This window comes from Phragmites australis, chromosome 16, assembly GCF_958298935.1.
Source record: "Phragmites australis chromosome 16, lpPhrAust1.1, whole genome shotgun sequence".
Taxonomy (NCBI): Eukaryota; Viridiplantae; Streptophyta; class Magnoliopsida; order Poales; family Poaceae; genus Phragmites; species Phragmites australis.
Genome location: NC_084936.1, coordinates 1,434,348 through 1,454,056, shown reverse-complemented (window position 1 = coordinate 1,454,056; position 19,709 = coordinate 1,434,348). Strand labels below are relative to the sequence as shown.

Below are 19,709 nucleotides of genomic sequence, written 5' to 3'. Positions count from 1 at the left end.
AAGAAAAACTCGTAACTAATAATTCGGGAAACAAAAATCGCAACTCCGGAACACATAGATCTGCGCCTGGGATTTCGCCTCCCGAAGCTTCCGACCGCCGCCGACGCCATGGCTTCCGGCGACGACGAGCGCAGCACCGTCACTGCCTCGTCCTCGAAGCACCACCACCACGGTAAGGACAAGGACCGGGACCGCAACCGCGATGGCTCCTCATCCAGCCACCACCGCGACAAGGACCGCGGCCGCTCCTCTCGCCACCACCGCGACGACAAGGACGGCGATCCGGATCGCCACCACAGGGAAAAGGATCGGGATCGCGAGGAGAGGAAGGCGCGGAAGCGGGAGCGGGAGAAGGAGAAGGAACGGGCGCGGCGCCGCGAGGAGAGGGACAGGGATAGATCGAGACGGCGGGATGCGGATGGGGAGGAGGACGACAGCAGCGACCGCAAGCGCCGTCGCCGGTCCTCGCACCAACACCGGGAAGCGGAGCTGGAGGCGGCGCCCGCGCCCAGGGAGGAGGAGCCGAAGAGGGGGCAGCAGATGAAGTACGTGGAGGACATGGAGGCCGAGCAACAGCGACTTGAGTACGAGATGGAGCGCCGCCGCCGCCGCATCAAGGAGTGGCAGGAGAGCCGTCGCGAGCAGCAGGATGCCGGGGCCGCGGCAGCTGATGCGGACGGTGGTGGCAAGGCGGGGAAGAATTGGACCTTGGAGGGCGAGGAGTCTGACGAGGAGGGGGATAAGGAGGATGACAACAAGTTGGAGGAGAATGGAAGCGGCGGTGCCATGGATGTTGGTATACAGAACGGGGCTAATGATACCAGTGGCCGTGCTGATATGGAGGAGGACGAGATTGATCCGCTTGATGCATTCATGAACTCAATGGAATTGCCGGAAGTTGCAAAGCTGGAGAGTGCTGCAGCAGCAGTGGATGGTGTACGGTCTTCTAGTGTGGATGATAAAAACACGAAGGATGCTGTCAGTAATGGGGATAAGAAAGGATTGAGGAGGGCCATGGGGAGAATAATGCAAGGGGATGACTCAGACTCGGATTGCGATGATGCTGAGGATGATGATGCTGGATTGGAGGATGAGGATGATGAGGAGTTCATGAAGCGTGTGAAGAAGACAAAGGTCGACAAGCTGGCTGTTGTGGACCATTCCAGGATTGACTACCAGCCGTTTCGGAAGAATTTCTACATTGAGGTAACGGATATCACAAAGATGACATCCGACGAAGTGGCCGTCTACCGGAAGCAGTTGGAGCTCAAGGTGCATGGGAAAGATGTGCCGAAACCAATGAAGACATGGGTACAGAGTGGGCAGACTAGCAAGCTCCTCGACACCATCAAGAAGCTTGATTTTGAGAAACCGATGCCTATACAAGCACAAGCGTTGCCGGTCATAATGAGTGGGCGTGATTGTATAGGAGTTGCAAAAACTGGATCCGGCAAGACTCTCGCATTTGTCCTTCCGATGCTGAGGCATGTCAAAGACCAACCGCCTGTTGTTCCTGGAGATGGCCCTATTGGGCTCATTGTGGCTCCTACCAGAGAGCTTGTGGTGCAGATACACTCAGACATTAAGAAGTTTGCTAAGGTGCTTGGCATCAATTGTGTTGCTATCTATGGAGGTTCGGGGGTTGCCCAGCAGATCAGTGAACTGAAACGGGGTGCTGAAATCGTCGTTTGTACACCGGGCAGGATGATAGATATCCTTTGCACTAGCAATGGGAAAATTACTAACCTTCGGAGAGTGACGTTCTTGGTGATGGATGAAGCTGATAGGATGTTCGACATGGGTTTTGAGCCTCAGATTACTAGGATAATTCAGAACACCAGGCCAGATAGGCAGACAGTACTTTTCTCAGCCACTTTTCCGCGGCAGGTGGAGATGCTGGCACGTAAGGTGCTGACTAAGCCCATCGAGATTCAGGTGGGTGGGAGGAGTGTCGTGAACAAAGATATCACACAACTAGTTGAGGTGCGGCCAGAAAGTGAGAGGTTCTTCAGGCTGTTAGAGTTGCTTGGCAAGTGGTTTGTTAAGGGGAAAATTCTTGTTTTTGTCCACTCACAAGATAAATGTGATTCTCTACTTAAAGACTTGTTCCAGCATGGATATCGATGCCTGTCTCTACATGGTGGTAAAGATCAATCTGACCGTGAATCAACTGTTGCTGATTTCAAGAGCAATTTCTGCAGCTTGCTAATAGCAACTAGCGTTGCTGCTCGGGGTTTAGATGTGAAAGAACTTGAACTGGTTGTCAATTATGATGTCCCGAACCATTATGAGGACTATGTTCATCGTGTTGGGCGAACAGGCCGTGCTGGTAGAAAGGGCTCTGCTGTGACTTTTATTTCCAAGGAAGAGGAGCGGTATGCGCCAGACCTTGTGAAGGCTCTGGAGCTCTCTGAACAGGCTGTTCCAGATGACCTGAAAGTCTTAGCTGATCGGTTTATGGCAAAGGTGAATCAGGGAACAGAGCAGACCCATGGTACTGGTTATGGTGGAAGCGGCTTCAAGTTCAATGAGGAAGAGGATGAAGCACGAAAGTCCACAAAGAAGGCTCAGGCAAGGGAATATGGATACGAGGAGGTCAAGTCAGATTCAGATTCTGATGAGGAAGGGGTGCGTAAGGCAGGAGATGACTTGGATGCACAGGCAGGAGGTGACCCGGGCGCAAATGATGATACCAGAGCTCGTGCTATTGAGACTATTGCGAGGATACAGCGCCATGCAGCTCCAGAGCACTATGAGGCTGAACTTGAGATTAATGATTTCCCACAGCATTCTCGCTGGAGGATCACTCACAAGGAGACATTGGGTCCTATTCAGGAAGGTGGAGCTGCTATCACTATAAGGGGAACATATATTCCTCATGGAAAAATTGTTGGTGCGAATGAGCGCAAGCTGTACCTGTTTATAGAGGGTTCCACTGAGTCTTGTGTGAAGAAGGCGAAAGCAGACTTGAAACGTGTCCTTGAGGATTGTGCGAACCAGGCTCTGAATCTTCCTAGATCTGCTCAAACTAAAAAATACTCTGTTATTTGAGTTGCAGAGCAGATAACAAAATGGCTGACTGTCGGAGATGTATGGATTTTCTTGAGAAGGTATGCTTAATATTGATACCATATTCCGTAGGTTGAATGTTTAGCTGCTGTTGTATGGGCACACAAGGCAAAACGGTGCCTCTCATTTCATTTTGTTACTGTTAGCTGAACTCTCTGCGCATCATACCAAATTGATGTATTTCTGATTCCCTGTCTTATATTTTGACATTGGTATTATTAGTTCTATGCTATTTTGCCTTTTATATTTTGTTTACTGACAACTCTCTGGACTTATTTTTTGCATTGCAGCTTCTAATGGTTTGCAGAGCACAACGTTGTCATTGGATACTTGCAGTGTTCAGATTGTCCCCAGCTATGCAATTCTTTTTTTAACCTAAGTTGTTATAAGGCAGCTATGGTTACTTAGTGTCACATGGTTATTACGGAATATGTCTAAAGCTGTTATTGAATTGGGATGTTTCGGCAATTTCTATTGACGAGTTTTGGTTGCCTTTGGACAGAATGCTTAGAACGCTGGTGGTTGTTACCACCTGTTAGTGGCTTAATACAAGGGAAGACACTCAGCTTTCTGGAGCGGTTTTGTAAGTGCTGGTTGGGTTATGGCACCTTGAAATCGTATCTTACTTTCTGTTTACTTATGGACATGTTACCCTTTATGAGAAACAATTCAATGATTGTGTGACCATGATCTAATTAATCCAGGTGCACGTACTGATTTGCCCGTTCAGAAGCTAATAAAGAGAAGCAATAGTTTTCTCTTTTGGTTTGGTTCTTTATACCTTCATTATTTGTGCTTTCTGATTGTCTCCTTATGTTTAAAAAGGTGCGTTTTGGTCTTCAGAATTCAGATGTGCTGATGTTGTTGCAAGCTTAGGATCAGCATTCAGCATAGATAATGTTTGTGAGGTTGCTGCTGGTGTTGGCTGAGGAGGCTGGGCTACGTATGGCGTTCCATTTTCACTACAGTTTTCCTTCCTTTGGATCTCTATCTTATCTTCTACTGAGATATTCTCCTTTTTTTCTTGTTTGAAAAAAAACGAGCCGGTAAGATTTGATGATATTTCCGTCAACTTGGGAAATTTGGATGGCACAACATTTTCCTGATCTTATAAATTTATAATGTCCTGGCGCACTTGATTAAGAGTATTGCTTGTTGAAATGGTGTGCTTGTCTGGCTGATGAGTGTTTTCAGTGACCCAGACCCAGCACAGGATGTAGCTACCTTAGACTACTACGGGGTAGTGTTTCCCTCGCGGATCTTTCTGAAAAATATAGGGATAATGCAAAAAACCTGTAAAAGTCATTTAGATTTTGACTTTCCGAAAATTGTTTTATTTAAAAAAACTCTAAATGTTCGGTTTTGTTGTAAAAACATCTCAAAAATTCAAAAAAAATAAAAAAATTCTAAAATTCTAAAAAAACTAGAGATAATTCTAAGACCTTTTGTGATTTTTTTTAAAAAATAATATCTTTTGTATTATATTTCATAGAGAGGAAGTTTGAAAAAAAAAATGTGCAGCTCATTTATTAATTCGAGTTAAATGTATAGTTAATTATTTACTAATAATGAAACTAATTTTTTAGTCTTTCTACATAATCCTATATCTTTAAAAATACATAAAATCTTGTAATAGTTATTGTAACATGCATGATTGATTAATTCATAACTAATCCATAGCACTAAAATTAGTAAAACTATTTTTATTAGTTTACTTAAACAATGATTTGTGTAGAAAAAATAATATTAGACATGACAAAGTTAAAATAACATGAGTTAATAAATGAGTTGCATGTTTTTTTTTCTAAACTTCCTTTCTATGAAATATGATGCAAAGTATATTATTTTTGAAAAAAAAATCACATAAAGTCTTAGAATTGTTTCTAGTTTTTTTTAGATTTTTTTAAATTTTTAGGGGTTGCAACAAAGTCAAACTTTTTGAGGTTTTTTAACAAAACAACTTCTAGGAAGAAAGTCAAAATCAAGTGATTTTTTAGGGGTTTTTGTATTTTTCCTAAAAATATATTTGCTCTGTTGCTCCTTTTAATTTTTATGAGCTGTGCTGATGAACAGGCCAACCCAGAAGAAGAATATGGCAGAACCGGTGCTAGAATCAGGTGGTTATTGCAGCCTGAGCCCTGTGGTTTGTGGAGCCATGATAGTATCGGAAGCGTTTCTCTGGTCTGCTGGATGGAGCTGAGGACCGTGCAGCGTCTCAAGGGATAATTCTTTGTATGCTATTGCAATTTGCTCGGTTATGTTATTTGCCATCACAAAACTGCAAATCCGTTATATGTCATTGGGTTACGAATTTGGTGTCTTTCATGCCATAGTCGTTACCACCGTCAATATGAACAATTGAGAGTTTTTCAAAATGACCAAACTGCCCCTATCTCTTGTGCTATATGGCAATTGGGATCGGGCGTTGGCCTATGACTGACAGATAAGCCTGAATTAACACATGTACGAAATGGGATCTTGATCCCTATTCTCATCCCGACTATGTCTTTGTCGAGTTCGGCCGCCACCCCGTCAAGCAGGGACAGATTCAACGGGGGGCTAAGGGGTCCCTAGGAAACATTTGAGAGTCCTCAAGTCTCCCTATAATTAGATGAAGAAGAAGAGAAGAAGAGGAAGAGGAAGAGGAAGAGGAAGTAAGAGAGAAAAAAATGAGAGGAAGAATAAGAAGTTGAGCCCCTCGTTATAATTTGGCTTTGGCTTCGCCACTGTCGTCGTGTTCATCATCGCCGAGAGAAAAGAATGCTGATGACTGACGTCCAACCGCCCTCCGCCATAGATCTGCCGTGCAGACCGCAGCAAGGACCCCTACGCCATTTCTCCATCACGAATTCCTCTCCTTACCAGAACTGCCAAGCTGAGGTCCTTAGCTCCGGCTTCGAAGCTCCTTGACCTTACCAGCGACATGCTACTTTGAGCCTCCTCTATCCGAGCTGAGTCTCTAGTGAGCTTCTCTGTGTCATCATCGAGCTCACTGCCCCCTCTTTCCCTTCCCCACTCTCTCGATTTCTTCCGGTGACGAGCACCGACCACCGTTGCCACCATGTGCTGTCATTGGCCGCCTTCCGGTCATCGCCGCTGCCCGAGGAGCACTCAAATAGGACCCCCATTGCATGCTCAACCTTCTTCTAACGGGCTTGAGGCAAATCTCGATTAGAATCGCCGGCAGAAATGACTCTGACAAGCTCTCCAGTCGATTTTGACCAAGGTCAAACTAGTTGGCCGGTCAACTAAGGCCCCGGTCCTATAGATCCATCTTAGAAGCTAGCTCGCGGTCGATCTAAAATGTTTTGCTACGGTTATTTAATTCAGTTAAGGCAAAAAAAGAAGAAATATATTTATCACTCAACTATTAAATCGGCTAAACATTCTTATGGTTTGCTATTTTATGCAAGTAAAAAATATGTCCGTGTGTATTTGCTTGTCCCTTCAGTTATTACATGTCACAATAATATTAACGGGATTACAATTTGAACCAGCAAATCATAGCAGGTGCAAAGTGGTCTTTTTGCACCTCGTTACACAAAGACTAATAGAAAATAGTCAACGATAGCATTCAAGGGTAAGAAATTGCAACCCAATAGCACCAATGGGATAAGCAATTTGTGATGGCAGATCCGAAACCAAATAAAATTGCAATGGCAAATAAAAAATTGCCCTTTAAACCTTAAAGCTCGCCTCGGGCGTCTCTGGGTTGGCTTTTTTTCAAGCCCAACTTTTCTTTATTTTTCCTCAGGTCTGACTAGGTCTAACACATGTTCTTGATATTTCATTTGTCTCAATTCATGGAGACAATATACACAATCAATCTAGATACACAATTTACCCGTCCTTTCATACATAATGATTTCTGTTTATCTTGCATTAGGTATGATGTCGCATAAGGGATTAAGGGCCAGGACATTGTGAATGCTATGCAAATTACCCCCATGCACTACGGATATAAGAAACAAGTTTAGAGAAAAGATTCATTCTGATTAATACAACTTGAGAAAGAACCTGGAACCAGTCCGTTCAAGATCCGTTGTTATGGTGTCACCTTATCCATTAGAAAGAAGCTACGCTACAAAAGGCTGAGAGCAACCCTTGATTTTGGATCAGCTCAAGGCAAGAGAAACTAAGCGTAACACTGAAGCCACCTTCAAGAACAATGCTATCTTGAAGTACCAAATCAGCCACTTCCAATACTTTGCCCAGTGCTTATTGTCAACCAATGCTGTCTTTTCCTTCAAGAACACTAACTATGTGTCTATGAACCTCAGAGACCTGTGTGCTGAATTTTATTTTCAGCAGGCCTCGTCTACTTCAGACTTCAGAGATCTGTGTAATGATTTTTTTTTTTAAAAAGCCTTGTGCTGAAAGAAATGTTTCTCTTGAAACGGAAGAAAATGGGAAATCTCTGGCACGTGGATTTCCCAGCGTCGGGTAATCGATCTGATCGCTTGGCGATACTGAATCTTGACTTAAATCAGACACGTCATTCTCATCTGCCTGCCTTATCCACAGCACCAGCACCAATCACAACCTGACAAAGACAGACCGGCCCAGCCTCCTCCGCCTGCCACCACACACGAAGCGCCATCCCCGTCTGCCACAGACGATCCCATCCCATCCCATCCTGATCCTCCCCCGTCCAAAACCCTAACTCCCACGGCCAGATCCCATGCCACACATCCCCAGCGATAGGCTGAAAAATCTTTCAAACTCACCGACAGGTGGGCCCAGAATAGATTTCTCCCAGGTGTCAGTGAAAGGACGGTAGGTTAATCCGTGTGAGCGGAGCGACCACTGGCCTGGTCGGGCGTGGCAGTGCCAGGTGGAGAGCGGAAAGGGATCCGCGGCGGCCAGCCCAAACCCGCGGGCCGGGAAACTGGTAGGCCCACACGCCAGGCACCACGAAAGGTACAATGACATGTGGACCCGCATGCGCAGTCGTGTCGGACGCGGGCGACGTGTCCCCGGAGTGGGACCCACGCCGCCCCCGTATAAAGCCAGCCCCTCCCTATCCTCCCCCGTCGCTCTCGATCTCTCTCTCTCTCCCTCCCTACCCGGAGAAAACAAAACCCGCAGCAGGAGAGAGAGAAAAAAAAATCCGAGCTCGATCCGCTGCAGAAACCCTAGGTACGGATGGCGAGGGCTCCGAGCACCGAGACCCCGTCTCCCCCGCGCTCGAATCGCGCCCTCCCCCATTTCGGCTGACGCGTTTGGCTGGTGTGCGATTGGTTTGTTGCAGGTGGTGGAGGATTGGGAGGGAGTGAGGTGAGGGTGGGATGGCGTCGCCGAGGAAGGGCGGGGGGTTCCTGACGCAGGACCAGCGGGAGAAGCTGCGGATCGCGGTGCAGAACGCGGAGACGCTGTCGCTCGCGTCGCCGCGCTCGCCCACGGGGGCCACCACCTCGGCCCTGCTGCAGCAGTACGAGCAGCAAATGGAGCAGAAGCGCGCGGCTGCGGCTGCGGCGGCCGCTGCGGCCGGCGGCGGCGGCGGCGGCGGGAGGGGCGGGGGCGGAGGGGGAGGGGGAGGGGGAGGTGGGCCGAGGCACGTGCGGCGGTCGCATTCCGGGAAGACTATCAAGGTGAAGAAAGGTGAGGTGGTGACGAGCGGTGGCTCGATCTGTCTGTTCTATGTTTAGTGGCATCCCTATTGTTGTTGAGGTGGTTCCAGAGCTTGGCATGCTTGATTATTTAGGATATGATGTGTGGCTAGTTCTCTTCTGCTATTATTAATTGTTACTGCCTTGTTTGCGTTGATTAGGGTGCAATGCCATTTGTGGCGTCATAATATCTTGTTTAAGGTGCTAGCAATGTAGGTTCAGCAGCTCAGTTCATCTTGCTCTTGTTGTTTATTAGGGATACTATTTGCCTATAGTTCTAGACTGCCGGTGTCCTGCTTGTTTATGGTTCATGAAGGTGGGGCACCAGGGTGGTGTTCTTGCTGTGTTGAGATTGCATTATTTGGTTTGGAGATGATAGTTCCCATAGAAATGTAGCATTGATGGAATTTGATCTGAAGGAACATGGATGTTTTTTTACTGTTTTTTCATCTTCCGGTTTGAATTTATTCTCGTAGCTTGGTTAAGTATATACACACTGTGTTTTGGTTATTCCGTTATGTATCTACATGCTTGGTACGTAGATCGTTGGCTTTGCATGCATGGTGCGAATCAGGTGTTCCGTGTGTGTGTTAATTGCTGGTCTGAGCTATCAATAGGGGATTAGCTGGTGGTTGAGCTGCCTATAGGGGAATGATTTAGTCGGATCGCGACAAATATATATTTGGCTGTGTAGTAATTTCTATTGAAGTTTGATGGATTTAGTTATGTGTGTTCCAGCTGCATTCGTTGCTCATTTAAGTTATTTTTGTCGCCACCCTGCTCTTTTGTCCTATACATGTGTAACAGTACAAAGGATCTTATATCGATATATGGTAACATAAAGTTGACAGGACACATTATGCACTTGGTCTCAGCTTTCTGTATTGCATCACTGATTTTTCATGTGCATGGGAAAGATGTGAACCATCTTCTACAGGCCAGCTGCTAATCCAAGAGAACACTTGAAATTTCTCCTACATGTGCCATGTTGTACGAGCTGTATTTGATTATTATTGTATTAAGTACAGCTACCTAAAATTTCTCCTATATGTAACAGTCACCCTCCATACTATTTGGAGAATTGCATCCTGCTTGGGGTCATTTGTGGGATCATCATTGTAGGGCAATTGATAGAGCATCGTTTTTATCCAAACCTGCTTCATTGAGAACTTTTCTTTCCATTTATGTTGATAATTTTAGCTGATGACATTTGGCCTCAATCTATTCACATCCGTACGCAACCTGCATTGTTGTTATGCCTTGCTTAGTCATTTTAATCCTTTTTTGCTTAGAAAAATTGGTTAGAATGTGAGACCATTTGGTCTGTTTGCATATCGTTAGCTGTTTTACATGAAAGCAGGTTACATATTTACATAATTTGCTATTACTAAATACCAGGTGTCAGGGATACTTGGATTCATGTTTTTCCACTTTCTTTTGCTTGTCGCAGCCCTTGTACTGTAAGAAACTAGAAATGATCCATCTACTCTTTAGATCTAATTTATCAGTTTAGCGATAAACTATGTTCTTTTAAATGCAGTACTGAAATTCATTGTTATAGCCTTCATTTCATGTTGCCTACTTTATTTTCATAACATATAATAACCACGTGTCTTGCACAAGGATATGAAATGCAAATGTGCAATGCATAACTTTTGGCTCTACTACTGTGAAAATATATGTGCCTTCTGATCCTGATGCATGATATGGAGTGTCAATTGTTTAGTCTGTGAGTATTCTATGCATAAATTTGGTGCCTAACCATTTAGGATCCAAATACAACGCATCGTTGGGGCCTTGTATGTTTACATGGATTCTAGTAGACACCACTGTGTGTTCGAACTTAGACTAGTGGTCCTATCACCTATGTTTCTACTTCTGCTGTGCTAGAAAAATGCTAAAATTCTCTCTTTTCCACTGTATCCAAATATCTGACTTGCTGAGCTTCTATTGCAGATGGTGCTGGTGGCAAAGGAACCTGGGGCAAACTTATTGATACTGATGCAGATGCATGCCTTGACCGAAATGATCCAAACTATGACAGTGGTGAGGTAATTACTTTTGGTGGTCTTGACCTATATACTCCTGCCATTTGTTCTTTCATGCAGCTCTAAACTGTCGAATGTTGACACATGTTCAATCTAGACAGACTATTGGAGATGACTTGTATTTAGCTTTGTCTAAGTGTGTTGCCTATGTGGTTAGTACCCAACCATACATGTACATTAATGTTGTTCTTCTTTTGCTAATCAGGAACCATATGAGCTCGTTGAAGCCCCTGTTTCAACCCCACTAGATGATTACAAGAAATCTGTTGTCCCAATAATTGAGGAATATTTCAGCAATGGTGATGTAAAATTGGCCGCTTCTGATCTTAAAGAGTTGGGTTATGATGACTTCCACCGTTACTTTGTCAAGAAGCTTGTTTCCGTGGCAATGGACAGGCATGACAAGGAGAAAGAAATGGTGTCAGTGCTGTTATCGTCTCTTTATGGCAACCTGATCAGTTCAACTCAAATCAGACTGGGCTTTCTGCTGCTGTTAGAGGCCGTCGATGATCTGGCTGTTGACATACCTGATGCTGTCGATGTTCTAGCGCTTTTTATTGCGCGGGCAGTTGTTGATGACATTCTGCCACCTGCTTTTCTCAGCAAGGCAAAAGGGAGTCTCTCAGAGTCTTCAAAGGGGATGGAGGTTGTACAAATTGCAGAGAAGAGCTATCTTTCAGCACCCCACCATGCGGAGTTAATTGAGCGCCGATGGGGTGGTTCAACACACATCACAGTAGAAGAGGCGAAGAAGAGGATTACTGATCTTCTAAAGGAATATATCAAGAATGGTGATACAGCTGAGGCGTGCAGGTGCATAAGAGAGTTGGCTGTTCCATTTTTTCATCATGAGGTAGTGAAGCGAGCTCTTACACTTGGAATGGAGAGCCCAGTTGCTGAAACTCTTGTTGTCAAGCTTCTGAAGGAAGCATCTGCAGAATGTTTGATAAGCTCTAGTCAGATGATGAAAGGATTCTCCCGTTTCACTGAGAGTCTTGATGATCTCACTCTTGATATACCATCTGCAAAATCTGAATTCCATCTGTTGGTATCAAAAGCAATTTCTGAGGGATGGCTAGATTCTTCTTATGTACGTGGTGTCATCGGAGATGTTGAAGATGATGAACATGAGAAGCTGGCAAGGTACAAGAGAGAGGCCGTATCTATAATACATGAGTACTTCCTTTCTGATGATACACCAGAGCTTATCCGTAGCCTCAAAGAGCTTGGTTATCCAGAATATAATCCAATCTTTATCAAGAAGCTCATAACAATTGCTATGGACCGCAAGAACAGGGAGAAAGAGATGGCGTCTGTTCTTCTATCATCATTAAGCATGGAGCTGTTCTCTACTGAAGACATTGTCAAGGGATTCATAATGCTCCTTGAATCTGCAGAAGACACCGCACTGGATATATTGGATGCCTCGGATGAGCTGGGGCTGTTCTTAGCCAGGGCAGTGATCGATGATGTTCTCGCGCCTCTAAACTTAGATGAGATTAACAGCAAGCTTCCATCAAACTGCAGCGGAGCTGAAACATTGAACATGGCACGCTCACTTGCGTCAGCCCGCCATGCTGGAGAGAGGCTTCTGAGATGCTGGGGTGGTGGGACCGGATGGGCTGTGGAGGACGCAAAGGACAAGATAACAAAGCTCTTGGAGGAATATGAGAGTGGAGGTGATGTAGGAGAAGCATGCAACTGCATCCGCGAACTGGGCATGTCTTTCTTCAACCATGAAGTTGTCAAGAAGGCGCTTGTCATGGCGATGGAAAAGAAAAGCGAGAGGATCCTATGTCTGCTGCAGGAGTGCTTTGGTGAAGGGATCATAACCATCAACCAAATGACCAAGGGGTTCTCAAGGGTCAGGGACGGGCTTGATGATCTGGCTCTTGACATTCCTGATGCCAGGGAGAAGTTCCTCTCCTATGTGGAGCATGCGAAGAAGAGCGGATGGCTTCTCCCCTTGTTCGGCGTTTCTACTTCGACTTGAACAACTGGGCAGAGTAGTGTGGTGCAGCCCACCCAGTTGACCTGCGCTTCCGTCGCATGTCGTCGGTTCTTGCGCGTGTAGGTAGTGGAGCGAGCCCCTCCTGCTTGTGGTGGTGGTGGCTTATGTCTAGATCTCGCATCTGACATACTCATGCTGTTCTTGTTGCATTCCATTTTAACTCTCCATAGACCCTTTTTACATCAAGTGAAAACAGAGAAGAGAAAAGACCGTGTTGTAAAAGTTTTTACTATGCTCCGCCTGCATCATCGCTGTTTCTTCGTTTCATTGTGACTGCCGTTTAACTCTGATGGTTTGCAGGGAAGACAACGTCGTCGCCCAATAGCGGGTGAAGTGTGCCGTCTCCGAATTCTTTATGATTTTGCGCCATCTCCTGTTTCCCATCTCGCTGTTCCTTCTGGTGTGGTGAATGCCTGAATGGTGATGTCGATGTGCGCCACCCAACTAACCCTGAACTTTGAAGGATCATATGCGATTCTAACTTCTGAACTTTGAAGGGTCCTATGTGATTTTAACTTCGACGCTCCAGCGTTAGAATTTTGAAGGATTTTGCAATATTTTAAAGATCTATATGGGAAATGTGTCGAAACGGCGCCGTAAGCCGGGTTCTTGTCATATAGTGAATCATGAATTCTGCCAAGGCCATTTGCCCTTTTGTTTATGTTGTATCCTGTTTGCTGCTCCCTTGATTTGGACCATGATTCATCAGCCATCACGAAGCCAATAAAATCACCATCGATAGCCAAAAAAAGTGTGCCATCCAATGGACAACTATCAATATAGTTGCTACCAGGAAAGTTTGAACATCCGACTATCAATATCGTCATGTTAGCGATGTACATCTACTGAGTCTGATCGACACCTCATCAGAGGCAAGCTACAGTTAACAGATTCACACGCTTCTTCCACCTACGCCTGAACTGGTTCGACCACCGGAGCCAAACCAGAGAACATAGTAGAGAGAATGGACAGCCTTGATGTCAGGTTCAGCCAGAATGTTAACCAGAATACCAATCAGTCTTGCTTCTACCGTGCCCGTCCCCAGCTTAGACTGCAGAAGGCCGCTCTGTTCCCAACCTGCATAGCATACTACCCTGCTTCCGCTTTAGTTTTGCAGTCTGGTCTTATCTTGCAGAAACAGCAGCTGAACAGTGACGCCCTGCGTTTCTCGCGTGGTTGGGACCTTCGACGGAGAGCGCAAGCACCACAGGGTAGAAAGCTCGAGAAACAGCCATGGCGGTCTCTGTCTTCTTCGACCTTTGGTATACCTCCTCTAGCTTTCAGGGGTGCATTTCCTGGAGTGGACGCTGCAGGTATGGCAGAGATCTTCTGATAGCTCAAGATCTTTGACTCGGTGTCCGCTGCGTCACCGTCTGTAGTACCATGAAGGCACCCTAGAATGTGCGACGGTTTCTCCTTAGCTTGCCCTGCTGCGAGTGGAGAGGGACAGTCTCTTCTGGATGACACGACAGTTCTGCAATTTGTGGCGGCCGGGTCCTGCACCTCCCGGTCTTCTCTGGATTGCATGACCAGGCTGACGGATGAATCCTTCGATCCAGCACTTCTGCTGGAGATTGGTGAAAGGTTGATTTGGATATCGACATTGCACCTCAGCAAATTCTGCAGAGAAGCGCAAAGTGGCTTCCAGAAGCTCTCTGATGTTGGTACATCCTCAGGATGGCAGAACTGCAACTCAGCAACTGCTACACCTACAATCCAGAGTCGAATAGAATGAAATCTGACTTAAATTAAGAAAATATCCAAAGTGCGTGCGTGCAATGATGTTAACCGTAAAATTGACTCCAGTGTCCTCAAATAGACCATCAGGTGTCAACTAAAAGCATATCGCATCGTAACTTCATCCTGAAAACATAGATGTGTGCAGTTCTATTTTATGGGTAGCTTGATGACTATTACTGTAGAATTCTGAGCAAGATGCATCCCCGCCAGGAAGACAAGAACAGTAACTTATCAACAGGTATACCTATAACTATATGTATGATACATATGTCCAGACAAACATGTGTTTTCTGAAATGCAGCAGTGAGCAATTGCCTGGAAAGGCGTATGATGGACCACAGGAAACAAGAACTACAGGAGGTAGGGACATGCTGTAAAGATGACAAACGGATCTGTCTTTCAAACAAAACAAAAGAGAAAGGTCCCACACACAGCAAATTACCTTGGGTTGTGTATAGAGATGACAACTTCCCGTCCTTCCGCAGTAGATTTTGAAGCGGACGGGATGAACAGCTTTCAAGAGCCTTCATCCATATAGTCTCCAATACATCTGGATCTCCCAAATTCATATCTAGAGAACCAACTTTGTTCAGAGAACAAAGATGAGAACTTGTATCTAAACTCTCATCCTTCAATATTGCGGTTCCATCATCTGTGCAACAAACAGCTTACTTGTCAGTACACGGACATTCCAAAAAAGTGACTTGGTCATGGACATGGTTTCACTTCCATAATGTAACTGAATACTTAAAAACCCAGATATTTCGACAGCAACGGCTTTTAGGAGAGATCAAAATTCAGGAGGCAGAGAATATTAGTTACCTGTGTGACTCTCAGTGAACATGCTTGAAACTGCAGTATCATCTAGACAGTAGGGCTCTCTCATATTAAACTGTAACAGAGCAGCAGTAAGCCATGTAGACTGGTTTTTTGTGGTCTTTAATTGCTTTTCAGTTTCAGAGAGTATTTCCAGTGCATTCCTAAGTTTGTGTACATCGACATCAGCAGCTGCAAAGTTTGATAAAAAGTTAGATGGAGACGGAAACAATGGACAGGTGTACAAGTGTAAGAAACTGGATAATGTTAAGCTATTAACTCATGTTTAAAAGAAAATATTATCTTCAGCAATAGCATAATAGGCCTGAGGTCATTTAATATGCAGCTGCATAATTTTGAAGCTTAGAAGGGAAGAGAGCATACATGTATGTTTGCCAGTAACTCTTCTGACTTCTGAAGAATCTGACGGGTGCTTTCCAGCTAAAATATCCATGATAAGATTTGCAAGCTGGGCTAATAACTGCAGGGGGTCGACCTTTGAGCTCAAAAGCTCCCTAGCCCTCCTCACAATAGTAGCAGCATCTGATGACATAGCCAGATTGAGAAGATCAAGCAATTCCTCATCTGAGATATCACCTATCTGGGAAGGGGGGGGGGGGGGCATAGCAAGTTAAGGTGTTGACAAATTGACAGTTTCGGAAGTGAAGGAAAAGGGGTAAAATTCTTTGATGATGATATATGTATATGAAGGCAAGAAAACTGGAGCAATCAACTTACTAGTTCATGTGTCACTGATTTGCTGATTCTTCTTCCAAGTAGAGTTAGTTGATCAAGCATCTGAATTGCATCTCGAATGGAACCATTGGCCTTGCGAGCAAGAAGCTCCAGTGCTTCGGCTTCGAATTCCATACCTTCTTTTGTGCAAATCTTGATCAACCGGCGGGCAATCTGTGCATCATCTATCTTGCAAAACCTGTAGCTCTGGCACCATCCGATGGAATTGCTTGGTAGTTTATCAATGTCGGATGTTATCATGACAAAGATTGAGCTGTCAGGAATCCCTTCAAGGCTATTGTAGATGGAGTACCATCCCTCCTTGTCCATTTGTTGGCAATCATCTACTATAAGAACCTTGAAGTGTGAAGAAGCAGGAACTTCACAGGCATTCCTGAGCAAGGCCGCAACTCTAGATTTGCAATCAAGTTTGGAAGCATCAACCTCTATCACAGTACTGCTGCCTCCTGAGAATATGGCCATGCATTCCTCGCAGTGCCCACATGGCTGGTTCCCACCAGGAGAATGGCAATTCAGCGCCGCTGCAAATATTCTAGCCGCGGATGTCTTGCCTACACCATGCGGACCATGGAAGAGATAGATAGGAGCAAGTTTTCCTTTCAAAACAGCACCCGAAAGAGACTGAGCAACAACATCATGCCCAACAAGCTCGGAGAAAGATTTGGGCCGATACTTCTGAAGCAAACTTCTTGAGCTCTCCTGGAATGTCCTGGCCTCCCTCCGGCCTAGCTCTTCCCCTTCAGTCACCAAAGCAAAAGCCCTGTCCTTTGCGGCCCTCGACATCCCAGATATCGCTGAGCAACAGCTCTGGTTATGGAGCGCCGCCTTCGCCATCGCATTGGCCTTGATGATGTCGATTGGCGAGTTTGCGAGACGGCCCGACCTCATGCTGTCCCCAAACTCCTCCCTCCTCCTCTGGAGATGATCATATGCGTTGTAGCTAAAGCTGTGCCTGCCGTAATTGTTCCCCTCTGGTTCATCTTCCTCGAGGGAGCAACCCTCCCAGATGGTCTTCTTGGCCGAGAACTTGGCCAGCGAGTTGGTGTCAGGGTCCCTCAGGGATCTAGACCTCATGATGGCCACCAGGGCCCTCGAAATCGGGATGTCCACGGAGTGCCTCCGCTCCTCAATCATCTTGTACGATTGATTCCAAGGAACTAAAATAGTGCAAGTACTGAATTTTTGCTCCGATTCTGAATTCAAACCGGCTGAATCCTGCAATGCAGATCAGCGTGTAAAGGGACAACGAGTCTTGACAAGAGTAGCATGGAAAATTAGGCATTGAACGCTGAACACACACTTGAAGCAAGAAACAACTCGCAGGATGCAAAATCTGAAGGAAAAAAAAAACGTCTGGTACGATCATCCCTAACCAGCATTGCCATGGCAAGGACTTCGCGAGGAAGGCCGGGCAGAAAACAGATGAGAACTAGCCACTTGATTCTGACCAATCCCGGCAATTTTACACTACAAAAACCCTGGAAAGAAGAAGACAGAAACACAAATGCATCCACGAGCGGGGAAGAAAAGAGCAATCTTGGCAACAAAAAAAAGAGCGAAAATTTTGCTCTTTACATCGAACAATCTCGCACCGCAGAAACCTCGGGAAAGGGGCAAAAAAATGCAAAGCAGCGCGAACCAAACCAAGCACAAAGTCAAGAATCCAGCAGTAGAAACAAACAAGAAACGAAAGAACAGAATGGAGATGGGGATAAGCGCAGAGCAGAATCGTACCGCCCCCCACGACGAGTCGACGACGAGAGAGACGAAATCCCGCAGCTTTTCCTGCTGCTGGCCGCCCGCCTACTCACCGCGTCCCACCGCCACGGCGCACTCCCGCTCCCTATCGCCGCCACCGGCGCCGCTGCATTAATAGCGAGAGCAGGGCGAGGTGGGGGGCGAGAGCGACAGGAGCAAGGATGGAAAGGGGGCAGTGGCGGGGGCTGTAAATATGAGGGGAGGCGAGGGGCGAGCCGGGGACGCGTGGGTGGGAACGGAGGCGTGCGACCTGGCGGGAGGGCGCGGCCTCGTGCGCCGCGCCGGACCGTCGTGGCACGTCCCGCGTGAATACGCACAAGATCTAGGGGTGGTTTCGTCTTTTCGGTGGGCTTCTGTACAATCCCGTTGCAGCCAGCGGGAGGAAGCAAATGATTGTAACGGACGACAGGGCGGTGCGGTGGTGGGATTGTACGGTGACAGGTGGGCCCATTGGACTTGCGTTGCTGACACAGAGGTGGGTCGCGTGACACTTTAGTCTTCCGGGTGACGGAGCACGTGACCCCACCGCTGGCTTGACCGGACCCCTGTTTTCTTTCTTGGGAAATTTTGGTGCATCCAATGCAACCTTGTTTGTCGATCCTTATCTGAAGTCTGTAATTAAATTTTATTATTTTATTTATAGAAATAACTTCTCTATAAATAGAATGATAAGATCAAACATAACTTTTAGATGATGATTAGACGGATGGCATTCGTTATTTGCACATTTACATCAATTTGCTTGTTTACGTATACATTTGTTTCTGTTTTTTTTTCTTTCTCCCAATTCTCTCTCCTACTGTTCTATTTGGTCATGGGTTTTTTAAACATAATGCAACTTGCATACACGCACTCAGGCAGTACTCCTATTGTTCTGTTTGGTCATCGTTGCTGATTGGAAATTTTTTTTACGAGGACTTTGCAGTGAGTTCACAGGAGCATGTTAAATTTTGCTAGCAATAGAGAACAAGGAACATTACCTTACGTTATGTAAAGCTAACATGATGGACGGACACAAGATAAACGAACATAAAGTAATGCTAACATAAAACTTTGGAGTGGCATGATTAGAAACATTACAGGTAGTTTAGTAGCTAATGCTATCTAAATAACCCCTTTTCCTAATCAGCCTATCATCTGCTGCTGCTGCCTCTGTCACAAGAACCAAGATGCTGCTTTACGTTGATTAATATATGGTAGCATTGCTTTTATGACATTTGCTTCTTTTTTCTCTGAATTTGTTTCTTCTGCTGGGAATGGATGGTCAGATGGATGTTGGGGACCTTCTCCTGCGTTCTTATTTTAGCCCCTCTCTTCTTTTAACGAGGATCCATCCGGTCGAAACCGACACCGGCCGGCCGGCGGGGACCAACGCTAGTTGCCGTCCGGCGACTTGTTTAATTAATCAGTTCTCGCTCACTAATTCTTTTTCTAATCACCATTAGTTTAGTTTAGTCTAGTTTAGTAGGGTGATTGCATGCATGGTCTCTCTCCAATTGGTCAACCCAGCTCGCTGCCTGAAACCGATGCAGCTTTATTCGCTGCCGATGAGCCCATCTCACATAAGAAAGAAATCATCGCACCATCATCATGTACGAGTTCATCCCTGCCGTCCGAAATTGACACTGCGTTGTTCTTCTGATCATCATTGGATCACGATTGAACATGCGAAGCAATTTGACTGATGATTCTTGTGAAAAACTCCCACGGCGTTCGACTTGACTTCCTACGGAAATCCTTCTCTCTTTTTTCCTTTTTCGATCGGAGCCTAGCTAAGACGTTGGAGCGAATGATGATTTTAGAATAGGGCCATTGCTTTGTGTTAAATCAGAACAGGAACCTAACGGCAACAGCATAGCTTTCGCAGTATAAAAAAAGGTCGCTGTAAAAAGATTGGACCTT

The 19,709-nt window shown here is 45.7% G+C and overlaps 3 protein-coding genes across 5 annotated transcripts; 2 read left to right on the top strand and 1 right to left on the bottom strand.

Moving 5' to 3' along the window:
* Positions 1-3,832, top strand: LOC133895322 (DEAD-box ATP-dependent RNA helicase 42-like). Of its 2 annotated transcripts, none has more exons than XM_062335558.1 (2): positions 1-3,110; positions 3,572-3,832. In XM_062335558.1, the coding sequence occupies exon 1, from the start codon at positions 109-111 to the stop codon at positions 3,049-3,051; it is 2,943 nt and encodes a 980-aa protein (XP_062191542.1). In that variant the 5' UTR covers positions 1-108; the 3' UTR covers positions 3,052-3,110; positions 3,572-3,832. The 2 variants fall into 2 exon arrangements, with proteins under 2 accessions (XP_062191542.1, XP_062191543.1); XM_062335559.1 differs by having other exon boundaries at positions 3,360-3,832.
* Positions 3,833-8,109: 4,277 nt separating this feature from the next.
* On the top strand, positions 8,110-12,969 carry LOC133896185 (MA3 DOMAIN-CONTAINING TRANSLATION REGULATORY FACTOR 1-like). 2 transcript variants are annotated; one of them, XM_062336736.1, is made up of 4 exons: positions 8,110-8,208; positions 8,321-8,670; positions 10,635-10,729; positions 10,932-12,969. In XM_062336736.1, the coding sequence occupies exons 2-4, from the start codon at positions 8,358-8,360 to the stop codon at positions 12,717-12,719; spliced, it is 2,196 nt and encodes a 731-aa protein (XP_062192720.1). In that variant the 5' UTR covers positions 8,110-8,208; positions 8,321-8,357; the 3' UTR covers positions 12,720-12,969. The 2 variants fall into 2 exon arrangements, with proteins under 2 accessions (XP_062192720.1, XP_062192719.1); XM_062336735.1 differs by having other exon boundaries at positions 8,116-8,670.
* A 485-nt stretch (positions 12,970-13,454) lies between these two features.
* LOC133896184 (protein STICHEL-like 2) lies at positions 13,455-18,147 on the bottom strand. The gene is made up of 6 exons (XM_062336734.1): positions 17,784-18,147; positions 16,032-17,264; positions 15,678-15,894; positions 15,300-15,485; positions 14,920-15,129; positions 13,455-14,446 (listed from the first exon to the last, which is right to left on the bottom strand). The coding sequence occupies exons 2-6, from the start codon at positions 17,181-17,183 to the stop codon at positions 13,827-13,829; spliced, it is 2,385 nt and encodes a 794-aa protein (XP_062192718.1). The 5' UTR covers positions 17,184-17,264; positions 17,784-18,147; the 3' UTR covers positions 13,455-13,826.
* Between the last annotated feature and the right edge of the window lie 1,562 nt (positions 18,148-19,709).

Bases quoted from the DNA above. Each gene is read 5' to 3' on its own strand.
- LOC133896185 (XM_062336736.1), top strand. From the start codon at position 8,358: ATGGCGTCGCCGAGGAAGGGCGGGGGGTTCCTGACGCAGGACCAGCGG. The intron at 8,671-10,634 runs GTGAGGTGGTGA...CTTCTATTGCAG, and splicing joins GACTATCAAGGTGAAGAAAG to ATGGTGCTGGTGGCAAAGGA. The intron at 10,730-10,931 runs GTAATTACTTTT...TTTGCTAATCAG, and splicing joins CAAACTATGACAGTGGTGAG to GAACCATATGAGCTCGTTGA.
- LOC133895322 (XM_062335558.1), top strand. From the start codon at position 109: ATGGCTTCCGGCGACGACGAGCGCAGCACCGTCACTGCCTCGTCCTCG.
- LOC133896184 (XM_062336734.1), bottom strand. From the start codon at position 17,183: ATGATTGAGGAGCGGAGGCACTCCGTGGACATCCCGATTTCGAGGGCC. The intron at 15,130-15,299 runs GTAACTAATATT...TTTGTTGCACAG, and splicing joins GTTCACTGAGAGTCACACAG to ATGATGGAACCGCAATATTG. The intron at 14,447-14,919 runs GTAATTTGCTGT...TCTGGATTGTAG, and splicing joins ATCTCTATACACAACCCAAG to GTGTAGCAGTTGCTGAGTTG.